Source organism: Aquila chrysaetos, chromosome 19 (genome assembly GCF_900496995.4).
Source record: "Aquila chrysaetos chrysaetos chromosome 19, bAquChr1.4, whole genome shotgun sequence".
NCBI lineage: Eukaryota > Metazoa > Chordata > Aves > Accipitriformes > Accipitridae > Aquila > Aquila chrysaetos.
The window spans coordinates 18,296,828-18,310,237 of record NC_044022.1 but is presented as its reverse complement, the minus strand read 5'-3'; the positions used below and the strand labels follow the sequence as shown (position 1 = coordinate 18,310,237).

At 41.8% G+C, this 13,410-nt stretch overlaps 1 protein-coding gene across 4 annotated transcripts in view; it reads left to right on the top strand.

The window, feature by feature from the left end:
* The window catches only part of LOC115353458 (N-acetylated-alpha-linked acidic dipeptidase 2-like), a 43,504-nt gene extending 30,106 nt beyond the window's left edge, over positions 1-13,398 (top strand). For 2 of the 4 annotated variants that reach the window (XM_030042903.2, XM_030042904.2), the window contains 3 exons: positions 2,617-2,698; positions 3,624-3,716; positions 5,392-13,398. In XM_030042903.2, coding sequence (XP_029898763.1) covers positions 2,617-2,698; positions 3,624-3,716; positions 5,392-5,581 — 365 coding nt within the window. In that variant the 3' untranslated portion in view covers positions 5,582-13,398. The remainder of the gene's footprint in view (positions 1-2,616; positions 2,699-3,623; positions 3,717-5,391) is intronic. The other 2 variants (XM_030042905.2, XM_030042907.2) reach the window with 1 other exon arrangement.
* Positions 13,399-13,410: the final 12 nt, after the last annotated feature.

Genomic DNA, 13,410 nt, shown 5'->3' with positions numbered 1-13,410 from the left:
GTTCCCTCAGGACCTGCGGATTCATCTCATCAGGTCCCATGGACTTGTGCACCTTCACGTTCCTTAGGTGGTCTCGAACCTGATCTTCTCCTACAGTGGGTGGTTCTTCATTCTCCCAGTCCCTGCCTTTGCCTTCTGGGACTTGGGCAGTGTGGCTGGAGCACTTGCTGGTGAAGACTGAGGCACAAAAGTCATTGAGTACCTCAGCCTTCTCCACGTCCCAGGTAACCAGGTCTCCTGTTTTCTTCCAGAGAGGGCCCACATTTTCCCTGGTCTTCCTTTTATCAAATTCTATCAGGGCTTTAGCTTTCCTAACCTGTTCCCTGGCTGCTCAGACAATTTCTCTGTATTCCTCCCAGGCTACCTGTCCTTGCTTCCACCCTCTGCAGGGTGGAAACAATTTTCATTGTTTGAGTTTCTTTCTCATTTCAGATTAGAAGTTGCCCAAACTACCTTCTGACCAATGCATCTATTTTTGTTCCTAGATTCTAGAAGCAATCTTTTTTTAAGCTTTTTTTTCCCCAAAATATCACTTAACCCTCTCCTTAGTAACTTTATAGATGTGTCCTTTTGACCATTTTTTACAAGGCATGTTTTTCAGTCTTTTCATTATTTTCATGGCTCTTCTCTGATGCCTGATCAGTTTTAAATTATTTCTTGAATAAAACCGTAATCTTTAGGTTTTGTTTATACTATTGCACCAGAGTACATTAAAGTATACAGGCAATTTTTACAATACTGTGAAATTTAAAATTAATTTCACTCCGTATTTTCATAGAATTGCCTATTGACAACACTGACTGTCAGAAAATTGTTAATTAAGCCTGAATAAATGATGTAATTGTCCTTCAAAATAATAGGTTAAGGTTTTTTGTGCCTTTGGATTCACATTTCAGCTGTTCCTCTGCAACAATGAAGGCTGGAAACCTTTTTTTCATAAAATATGTACTTGTAGTCATACGCTATCAGGAACTAAGGTTCGCAGGGAAAGAAAAAAAATGTTGTGCTATTTTCTAAAATAACTGACACTGGCAACACTGAATAGCTAGTGAACATGAGCACAAATTCTCTTACATATTTTCAGATTATCTTTCTTTTTTGCTCTTAAATCCCCTCCTACCGCTTCTGCAATATAATCTGTTGCCACAATATAGCCGTGATCGCAGCAGGGTAGAACTCCGTCCTCTGGCAAACTTGTAACTATTGCTACGGTTGTGGACAAGTCTAAATTCTCACCCTCACAAGGTGCCATAGGTCTGTCTATACTGCAGTCTGTCAACAGCTTGCGTACATGAAATCTGTACCTCTAATTATGTAAACTAACAAAAAATATTAATACAAGAACAAACAAGCGTAGGCTGGTGATGAATAAATAAGTTTGCTAGAAATAGAAGAGCAAACGAGACTGCAGAACAGCTTTCAATAGGAGTTCTGGGAACAGAAAGCCGATCACACTGAGTAGAGTGATAAATCTATCTACCAAAAGCCTATCACACTAAAATAGTGTGATAAATTTATAAACAGTGAAGGGCCATAGTTGCTGATGGAGGACTGGATTTAGATGACCTAATCTTATGCCCCATATTCCTGTACGATCAAAGAGAGGATACTCTGGTTTATCTAAAGTTTTCTGCAACTTGTGGGCAAAATGTACAAGTTATAAACCTTCCTTCTTTGTAATTGAGTTGAGTTTTGGTAAGGCCAGAAGTTCTTCTCCTCGTAACATCCACCTGTTACTTATTCTACAAAAATTAGCTGTATAAATTGATACTTTTCCCAGGTCTGTATTAAATCCACAGGAAAATCATCGCAGCTGATATTGTCATTAAAAGAAAGGCCTGCTGCTTCTTTGGCTAAGTTATTCCATACGGCTTGGACGTACTGCCAGGGACAGAGGAGGAAAAAGCAACTGACTTACCCGCCAGCCTGCCTGCACACAGTCAGGCATAACAGGCAAAATCCTGGGGTGTGAGCAGCAGCCCTGTGGGACGGCATGCAGGGTCATGGCAGAGACACCTCCGGTGCTGCAGCTCTGGTGCAGGTGTGGAGCAAGCACGGGACTTGGCTACTTTAATCTACTTTGTCTATCACTGTGTTCCATGACAGCTGTGTCTTTTATGCCTCACCTAATACTATCCAATCTACATTATCACACTCTTCTGTTATGGTACGAATAGGACATAATGTTCCAAGAGAGAAATCCTGCTGTCCTTCCATAGCCTGCTGGAAGAGCTGCTATTTTTTATGTCAGTCAGGCTTTTTACACCAAAATGCTGCAGTGCATCCCTTTCTTAAAAAGGAAACTGCAGAGTTCCCCATTTGCAATACCAGCCTGTCTTTTCCTTGCCAGGCAGAGGGAAGATGTATACTCGTGAAAGCTTTATCAAGCATTCTGCTTTATTGTCGGCCTCGTTGCACAAGGTCTTTGTTTATGACTGCTAGTAGTGCAGCTCTTTCAAGTCTGCACTAGGGAAACTAATGAATTATGGAAAGACAACAAAATTAATGCAATTATATCAGCAAAACAAATGTAGTTTTTCTCCCACTGGGCAACTGAGAGGTATATGGGGCTCAGTAGATGCTCTGAAGTTGTTCACAAAGTCCTTCCCTTTCTAGATCCTCTTTTTTCTGCTGTGGCGAACTTCTCAAAGGCTGCTGCTGAATTTCACAGAAGACTTGAACAAGTTGACAAGAAAGAGTAAGTCTGGAAAAAAAATATATTTTTAATATATATATGTATATCTGCCTTAGGTACCCAGGGTGGCAGTTCTTTCTTTCCAGTGACTACACAAGGAGTCTCTCCAATTAGTGTAGAATAGAGCCCTTGAACTCTGAGACAGGAAATATCTGCTAAGATGAATTCTGCTTTCCGTGATGAATAGTATCAGCTGTAGAGCTTATTACTAGTATCAGCTTGTCATTAAAATTATTGTAATACATGGAAAGGCAGGTACCAAAGTTAAAATTGGACCGAGCTCTGTATTTAGACACCTACACTTGAGCATTGTAGGTGATGCCAGAATGTACTTTCAGCACACCTCAAGGAGACCAGATAATGCTTCAGAGTATCTAAGGTATCTGTGTGATGCTTGCAAACCTGAGGGCCGTTTGGGACTCCTGTGCCCTCTGAGTGCAGTGGCTGGAGGCCAGGTGCTCCTAGACACCTAGTATGGTACCAGATAGCTGTGTTTAGGCAACTGAAACCCACCCTTACTATGTTACTGTATAGATTAGAGCAGGAATTTGGACACTTGGCTTATGGGTGGACACCAAAATCTGGCTATCTTCATCTTGAACTAAATCTTGGCCTTCCTCTCCCCTTGTTAAGTGAGATCTTTCCAGTGCCATTTAATACCAAGCAAGTATCTGACACTCTCAGGAAGTCTCCCATTTTATTTTGAATAGTGTGAAAACTTGTAGTTGAGTTTTCTAACACAGAAATCCTAATGCATTAATATAGCATGTATTTAATATCTCCTTTTGCAAAACCTCATCTTTTTGCAAACTGTAGACCATCTTTGCCATCTTTTTTTTCTGTCCAAAGAAGAGGAAAACTGTTCAAATGAAACTGGGAAGTCATGTTTCCTCATTATGTAAAATGTCTCTGTCTCCATTTTCTGCAGTCCAGTTGCAGTGCGAATCATGAATGATCAGCTGATGTTTATAGAAAGAGCTTTCATTGATCCTCTTGGCTTACCAGGAAGGAAGTTTTACAGGTGAGGTTACAAGTTTCTTGACCAGCTGTCTAAGGCACTGAATTTTGCAGGTGAAGCCCACCCTAACTGACTGGTCAGTTTAACTGCTGTATAGGCCTCATATAGGTATTACTGCTCAACAGATCATTTTAGGTGCAACCCAGTAAGTAGCAGAATTTGTTTATAACCCCTGAGGAGAGCTCCTTGGCTGCACCAGTCTTGTGATGCCTAATTCCTCTTCTTGGGTCTGGCACTCTGTTTTTATTAGCCATCATACCCTGTGACTTTTACCTGCAGGTGTGTAGTACCACTTCTCTTACCACTTGCTCTTTTAAACCTGTACAAAGTCAGGCTTGAGTGGAGAATCAACTGTATTGAAAAGAGAGGAGAAACAAGGGTAGAGTAAAAGAGAGAAGAGGATGAGAACAGATGTGTAGTGAGAGTCAGGTGAAGAGAGACATCCAGAAGGGAGAGCTTGGAGAGAGTGACCTTTGAGCACAGGACAGATGAGCTGTGATGCAGAGTCCCATCTGTCCCAGCTTTGGCTGCTTCTAGAGATGCTCCTATTAGCTTAAATCATTAACTAGTTATTCTTGAAGTTTTCTCTCTACAAGCGCATGGGCCCAGAGAAAGACAATGTTCGGTGCACCACAATACCCTTTATAGAAACCCAGTGCATTTATTAGTAACACTTGACAAAAAGCTAGCTTCCAGTGTCAGGCGTGACTATGTCACTTTACTCTCAGTATCCACTTTTTCCTAATGACTGGATATATCTGACTCACTGATTGATGGCTTTCACACCAAGCCAGAAGTCCCTCAGGCAGGTAGGATTGAGAATCACACGTCCCTCCTCCTAGGATAAACTGTTGTTCACACTTTTGGAAGAATGAAATGGTTGTTTTCTACAGTTCTTCTTGTTGGGTGTTGGGTATCATTTAGACCTGTCTGGATTTTGAAATTTTTTTTTACTTGCCTGCATTTATTAATGTAGCTTTAGTGTTTATTTTGATTTGGGAGGACTCTTTCACATGCTACAAATGTGCTTTGATACTTCATATGAACAAAATCAATTTAAAAGCAGATCTGCAACTATTCATTATTAAAAAAAAAACCACCCAAACCACCAACAAATAAAATTGATACTTTTGCACAGTTCTGTTCCAATATGATCACTTTTTCTCTGAAGAATTCATACTTTTCTCAAGAAGTCTCCCATAGATTTGTTTCCCTCTTTTTACATTCCTTTCCCAGATCTGCTGACCATCATTCAGCTGCTTAGTTATTTTTGAAGTTTCTGTTCCACTTCTTATTGTACACCCATAACTAGTTTTATTCCCTGTTCCAGACTGCCATATTAGTTCAGCAGGTATGTTGAGCTCTCATTTTCAAAAAAATTTAACATTGTTTTGTTCCTAGTTAGACAAACGTGTCATCTCTTCCCAAGATGAAGGCTACGTGTCCTAAATCTGTGCCCTTTCCCATAGATTTTGCCCCGGGGGCTGCTTCCTCTTGTGCTTTTAAAGACAGGTCCAGCTAAGTTTCCTGTGTATTTAGTAAGTTCTGGTCTTCATGGGATTTGTAGCTGCTTTATGTAGCACACATACAGTGCCTTACAATGAACACCACCACGCCACCCCCCATTAATGGTTACTTTTACTTAGTACACCTACATTTTTTTCTTCTGTCCCCACAGACATGTCATCTTTGCTCCAAGCAGTCACAACAAGTATGCTGGAGAGTCCTTCCCAGGGATCTATGATGCCATGTTTGATATTGAAAGCAAAGCTGATCAACACGAAGCCTGGGAAGAAGTAAAGAGGCAGATTTCCATCGCAGCCTTCACTGTGCAGGCAGCAGCAGGGACACTGAAAGAAGTAGCATAGGACGGCGGCTTCGAAAACCTCGGTCAAACAGCCGAGTCTGAAACGTAGTGTAAGTCAGGCTACTACAGTGACCCAGTCTCTCCTGACTGCTCACCGTATCTGAGTTTGCAACCTTCTGAATGCATGCAAGTGTACCGGTAGGGTGAGGGGGAGCTCTGTGTATCAAAGAACTCCTGAGCTAGAAATTAATTCTTCTCTGATCCTGACAAAACTGTAGCTTTAACAACAACCCTAGATGGAAGCAAATTTGAGGGTGGGGAGAAAGAAAAATCAGTTCCCTGAAATATCTGCCAATTTTGAGGACCCGTTATTTTGGATGTACAATTACAAAACCAGTTATTTGCCAAGCTACCTGTAAATCTTGTCCGGAGCAGTGATCAAAAGCACACATTGCAAGAGAAAAAAATATAACACTCCTCAGCATGTGCATTTTTCTTGTTCTGATAGTTACTTTTATAATACAAGACACCAAAGGCATCTCTGTATTTTAGAATCTATTCTGCAGGACTGGTAGAATCCTCATTATACTGATTTGCTTTCTTTTCCTGAAAAAATAATATACTCGCCCTCCTGCCAATTGCCAAAGCAGCACTAGCCATTCTTGATAACCAGAGAAAACAGGTGCTTATATGCAGAAATCCAAAAGCATTTTCTTGGGGAGCGAGTGTCCATCCCTCTGAAAGTCACTGTGCGCCTCCCTCCTTTACTTGCACTTTGGAAAACAAAGATTTGGGGGAATAACCAAAAGCTGACCTCCCTGCTCATTTTGGTACTTTCACTAGTCCCAAACCCACGGCAGCTTTTGTTCCTGTTTTTTCCCAGGAGATGTCTTTCATGCAGATGTCTTCTTCCAGTTGAGGGAGCTGGAGGACATTGTTACTGTTGGCATGGGGCTTGAGGTTACTCTGTCTTCATATGAGACCTGAAGAAGGTTTCCCACCAGAAGCTGCTTTTACATTCAAAGAGAAACTGAAATGCACGAGAAGGGTAATTGTACAAAACTGTTTAATTTGTAAAAAAATTGATTCTTTCTTCATTTGCCCTTTAAATGTACTTCTCATCTACATGCTTTACAACTAATAAAATTGCTAGAATTTTATTAAAATCACATTCCAGTTTGTGGGAGCTGATAATAACCAATTTCTTCTCTGATGTAAAATATGCTACAGTTTTTCTCACAACCATAAATTGCACCAGGTTGTGGGAATAAAATCCTTTTTGTTTTATGGGGAATAGAACAGATGTGGTACTAAAAAAGACAGAATTAGAGAAACAGGACAATTACTAGGCTATAGAAGGAGTTGTTCTCATCTCAGATGCCTTGAATTCAGACAAGGGAACCAGAAATTACTATAGTTCAGTCCTTTGGGAAGTTGTTTTGGGGGATATACGCCACCAAGAAAAGAGGCTTTCATTGGCATCACTTCCAATAAGCCTCTCTGAAAGATGAAGGACTGTGTACCTATGGATGTTGTGCTCACAATTTACTGTTAAATTGCTTTTCACAAATCAAGCCTTAGGCACACGAGGAGGAAATTACACTTCCACAGTCCATGCTTTACCTCTTCTGGTGGAAAAAGTAGTGCTTAACTGACCTTGTCAGCATGCGCTTAAGAGACACAAGTAGTCAATGCTGAGGACACCAGAACAGTGACTACATTTTTGTTGTTGTCTTTACTTCTGCTTAACTGGGGCCACTCACAGTTATTAAGTTGTTCATCTCCGCATCTCTATCTTAAGGTGTTGCTGAAGGATGTGATACCCTGTGAACGGTGACTGGTACGTAACTGCACCGGTTTTTCTTCCCTTTTTCTGAATCGCCCACTCTTCCTGCTCCGTCATAGCTTTATGTTAACTGCAGTGGGCAGTAACTGAATGTGCCCCCAAGGAAGGGTTAGGATATCTGGAGGGTGGAAAAAAGCCACCAGTGCCTCTTCCTTGTGAACAGCAGCCAGCTTTGGATCTGTCAGCGGTTGCTGCCGTAGGATCATCAGAGAATAGGGCAAACAAGGAATTTCCACGTAAAAAGGAAATACCTGACAAAGCGTGCTTCCTCCTCCATTTACAGCAATCTCTTTAATAGTATAAACCAGTGAACAAACGTTCCAGTGGTAGTTAGCCTTTGAAGTTCTGTGCCATTACCTTGCTGCTGCAAAAGAACATTTTATCTCTTCTTGTTTCCCTGTGCAGTTTGAAGCTGTAAGAATAAATTACAGCTCACATTAGGCTGAATGCACAGCCAGCATCGATTGCTTTGTTCCTCTTCTCAACTTAACTGATAACTCTGTATGAATGTACGATTCATCATGACCCGCTACATCCTAAGAAGTATACAAAATAGCTTAAATCCATTTCCATTCCTCTCTATAAAGTTCTACTGAGGAAGAGTGATAGCCAAACCCTTCTAAATAAGGAAACGAAACCACTTATAAATGGCTTATACTAATTGATTTCCATAAAGTCCCATATTTTTGGTATTGAGAGGATCAGTTACTCAGAGCTGAGATTGCCTTCCCTGCTTCAGTCAGTAGCATCTCCTTTTCTATAGATGGGCAACCAAGGAACCACCACTGTCTCCCAGCCCAAAGGCTGCTGTATTTGTGCAGCTCTGCCTGCCCATAATTTCAAAGCGCGGGGGGGATTTTTCAGGCTCTCCTTACAAACGGGTAACACTGGATCGCCTACTCTGTCCTTCCCTAATTCCATTTGCACAGTTCATTCACTCAACCTGGCTGAAACAATCTGTGAATCATACAGCTGGACGAAACAGACCCTTCAGCCTAGACTGGGGCTGCAAAACAATTTGGCAAAATTAAAACTTGGATGAACCAAATATCACTTGGATATTCGGTTTGCCAATTGTCTCTTTAGAAAATCAGTCTCAAAGGGACAGTGCCAGGAAGTTTATTTCAGATTCTGTTATGGTTGAAATACCTTTGGCTTGCCTTTGGAAAGGAAGCCATAACACTTGGTCAATTTAGTGATGGCTGGAAAGTGGGGATAACCTACATGCTCCATTTTCCACTGAGTAAGCAATAAACACAATCCAGTTACAACACTCTTTCATTTGCACCAAAATTGGTAGTGATTTAAAATAGTTATTCTGGTGTGTTTTTTCGATCAATAAATAGAAATAGAACCATCTCAAAAAAAGCTCTGCAGATCTTAAGCTTAATAAAAACTCAAACTAATTAAAAACCTTTGAAGATTAAGAGTTTGGGATTAAGTGTTTCTCTCAACACCCTGTAATTTAGCAACCCTTCCCAAAGTTGACTCACGCATCAGGGGACTGCCTTTGTGGACCAAAGAAATTAAAATTTCCCTATCCCGGTATGCTGATGACTGAAGTACAAGTACACCAGCTGCAGAAGTTTCATAAATCTTCTCAGTAACTGTACAGTTCAGGTGTAAGAACAGGACATTTGGATTCGGCTAGTTTTTTGGTTAAGCCAAAGTGATTTGTCAAGTCCAGGTCAAACTTTTAAACTGCTTCAGCTGATCTAAAAAAGACATTGCAAGAGAAAGGTCCTAAAGCAGTCAATCAGCCCATTAAGCAGATGATCACAATCAGTACAGGTGCTGTACGTTGACTTTTCCAGAGGCCCAATTTCTATTATTCTGTCCTTCTTTTATAGATAACCTATAAAATAATCTCTGTATCTTCATAAGGGCCAAGCAAATGTGAACTCTACAGACTGCGTAGTATTTTGCAAGAGAAGATGACCTGAACACCTGGCCAGCAGCCCTCAGTGACCCAAAACGCTTTCCTTGTGCGGAGGAACTATTGCTGTTCCTGTCCATCCTGCCTAACGAAATACCAGGCAGCAGGTTTAAAACAAAGGGATTACTCACACTACATGGGATTATCAGGTGAAGCTCACTGCTACAGGAGCCTGTGAAAGGTGAAATGGGTTAAAAAAGGATCAGACACATGCAAGGAGTGCTCATGCCTAATGATCCAGATGCAACTTTTCATTCAGAAGGCCCTAAAGCACTTTGGAATTAAAGCATAGGTATGCATGAAGGGATTAAAACCTACCTGCTTCATTCTTTGCTTTAAGCATTTGCCATGGAGAGATTATTGGGAAAGACAGCACTTTGCACTCTCTCATTGTAGTGCTTTCCGCTGAATAGACAGCCCCTTAAGTGCTGCTGGTGGTCCTCTCTTTCTGTGCACTTGACTGAAACCCATGAAAATTAATAAATGTATCTTAAGAGGTTGCTTGTTCTCTGCTTTAAAGCAAGATAATGATTAAATATGTCAATCACGGGTCTTTTAAAATAACCAAAGTTGCTTGAGAGCAGAAATAGTTTATCCTGCAGTGGTGTCATTCAGAGGGTAAGAGGTGCTGTGCAGCATCTGCAGAGAAGAGCTACTGCAGTGACCCCACATTATTCCTAAGGAAAACAGCAGCAGGATGAGGTTCTGGAAGATCCTGACTGGGTCTGAAAGTCACTGAGGACTTTGTGCACCTCCCAGGCAATGCTGCAGAAACCCCCAAGGAGGCAGAGCTGAAACGTCCAGGTGACACAGCATCAAAAGGAGCTGGGGACCTCCTCCCTGCAGCTGGTAGGAGTAGGATATACGCAGCATGGACCGTTTTTTCTCTTACTCTAAATTCCTCTATTTTCATTCATGGGATTTTTAACGTACAGTTAAGAGAGCCATTAAGAGAGCTGAATGATGGTGAACATCATGGACTTCCCTATGGCAAAGCAAAGAAGACAACGCTAATTAAATGAAATACAGAAATCTTGCTTCTGCTATGCCATTCTCTTCCAAGTCGAACCAAAGTAAGTGCTGCGTTCCTCACTGAGCAACACCTGCTACACAGAAATTGTCCCTAGAGAAACCAGTAGGAGCTGAATTTAGTGAGCAGGCTTTTTTAAGGCAAAAGACTGTTTCCATTACACCACTGAGCCTACAAGTAGCTCCAGTAAAGCAAGACTGGCTACCGTTCTGCCCTGTAGTTTAGCTGCAAGTCTGTGGTGTATTAGAGTTGAGCTCTTAGTCAAATTCAGCAGTTCCTTCTGTTAATCACTGTCAGCAGGAGGAACTTAGAAAGCCTAAATGGTTTAGGAGCTGTCTGTCCCATGGATTGCTTCTGTACTTGCTTGTGCCAGCTATAATCTGTGAAGTCAAGGCAGCTCCTGTCAGTGTCAACACAGTTTTCGTCCTGATGGATCCTACACCTTTAAACATCATCTTCCTCATCCAAGAAAATCTATGAGCTATTCTTCAACCCAACCTGTAAGGCACATCCATTTTCTGGATGGGCTTGGGGAGCTCAAAGAATGGAGGAGGAGGAGGAGGACTGGTTTGTTAGGCGCCTCATGCAGGAGGGGCTGGACCTGGTTCAAGTAAAGTGCAAACACGTTAAAACCTTCCATAAAGGGAAAGAACAGGAGAGGCGATAATGGGAAAAGCATTTCACAGGAGGGTATCAGATAAGAATAGACTTGCTGTGTTTACATGGCACCTTCCTCAGATGTGCTTTGCTAGCTTGCTGACAGTAAACTGCTGACGCATTCCTGATGCTGCCATCCACTTACCTCCAAACTTGGCTGTATTTTTAGCAGGAAACTCAAGCCATGGTTGCTGGACACAGCGACTGTTGCGACAACACACCCTTATGTAACCCATAAGCAGCAGGACGTCAGGCTGGGGAAGCACGGTCAGCTGCGAACACCGAACACTGAAAGATTTAGCTCCCGCTGACATCACTCATCCCTTCAGATATTCCTGGAACCAACACCCCCCTCCTGAAGCACTGCTTTTGCTTCCTCAGCTCTCTCTGCCTCCCATGTTTCCGTACTCTTCCCACCCGAGCCGGCATGCCCTGGCACCTCCTGCCTGCACCGAAGCTCCATCTTCAGCCCGCAGCTCAGACAGAATTATCCTGGCACCCGGCCGTGCACAAGTGTGGGCACTTGCATAGCGTCGCCCACTGCCACAGCAGAGGAGTAAAACACAAGGATCCTGCCTGTCTAATTACGGGCAGAAAGAAACACACTAAGTAAAGACAAGTTCACTGTTAGTATACTTGAAACCGTAACTGTGTGATCAAAGAATATTTAGTTGCTATTTATTACAGAAAAAGAAAAAACAAAGCATATTATTACAGACAAACCTTTCAATAACGAAGCAGTTAAAATGATTATGAGCTGTTTATCTTCCTGGGGTCTCCACTATCATCCTGTGCCCCTGCTCTAGTTGTCCCATGCCCACGGTCCTCTACACCACATGCCATACCTCAGTTGTCAAGGCCCCCGCTTCTATGAGGCTTGTATTCCCCTACAGCGTGATGCTAGAATCATAAATATGTTGTTCTACACAGAAAAACTGCTTGTCACTAGTATCTGTATAAAAAATAGGGTTATACCAGATAACTATGAAAGGAGAAACAACAGCGAAACAAGTAAGGCAATAGCCACCTGGTCACGAGAAAACTTCTAACAGCCAAACAAGCTGCCACAACGCTGCAGGCAGGCGACGAGAAGTTCAGACAACGCAAGCCTGGCAAGTCCCGAGACGCTGCAGGGCTGGAACAAAGCTCGTGCCCTGCTGCTAGCCGTGGCAGTACTGGATTTATCCAGCCGTCAGCGGAGATCGGCACTCGGGGACTGCTTGGGGGAGATCCCAGGTTTTTGAAAGAACAACCATTAAGGACAGCTACTTACATATAGTCGTATCCGTACTTAGTACCTAGTCCTGGCAAATCTGAGAAATGGATGAAACGGGCCTAGCTTTTCTTTCTATATTCTCAAACCACCCCAGTTCACCTAATTCAGCCTGATTGGACTTCGGTTTGGCAAATATCGTTCTTGTCATCTGCAGTCTGATAAATGATAACGTGCCTGAGGACTAGATATTTATATAGGATTCAGAGTGTAACTGCAGCACTCAGCACGTGCCTCTCAGGCAGTATTATGCTCCGTTTTGTACTAAACCATAATTACCAGAATATGGAGAAGCTCTGGCAAAATCTATCAGCTCTCTCACAGCTACTGCTCATTCTGCAGACAACTGTACCTAAATTTCAGTGAATACCTACAACGTATGGAGGGAAAATGAGGAGGTACAACACTACAGATTGCAATATACCCCTGAAAAGTTATGTTTACTTAAGTACCCTTATGGGACAGTTTCAGATAAAACATATGCGCGTTGTATAATAAAACTCTGAAATGCAAAAATTCATTAAAATGACACATGCTTTAGCTTAAGAATTGTGCGCTGAAGGTTTTGGTACTGCCACTCAACCACGCTGAAGTTTTTAGCCACTTTTCATTGTAGAAGTCCCAACCACACTGCAGTCTTCAGGCAATGTGCATCAATATAACGGTTCAATAATAAACTTAACTGTCTGCACTCTAAAGCAAAATATTGTTGAGAATAACAGCAAAAGAAGAAATGCTGAACAATGCCACTGTGCTCACAGAGCACGTAGCAACAACGTGAACCTTTATAATGATACGGAAAAAAAGTATAGAACACCGATTTGAAAAGTTTCAGTGCTTTGGCTCATTCACAGTCGAAGTTGTTGCTTTGTATTAACCTTCAGTCTTAGCACGTCTTCTATGAACTACTTCATTTTTTCCATAAACATGTGAAAACCTTTCTCTTAAAAAAAATATTTTCAACTACATTTTAATATTCTCCATTCGTTTTACCAGCTTTACAGCTGCTAACTGCTCTTGGAAAGCATAAGCATCCCATTTAAGTTATAAATCCACTGAAATAAAAATTTTGTAACAGAAGTGCTGACAGGCTTCTGATTTGCAGAGCTACAATTAAAGAATAATTCTGAATTGAATGCTTTTGTTGT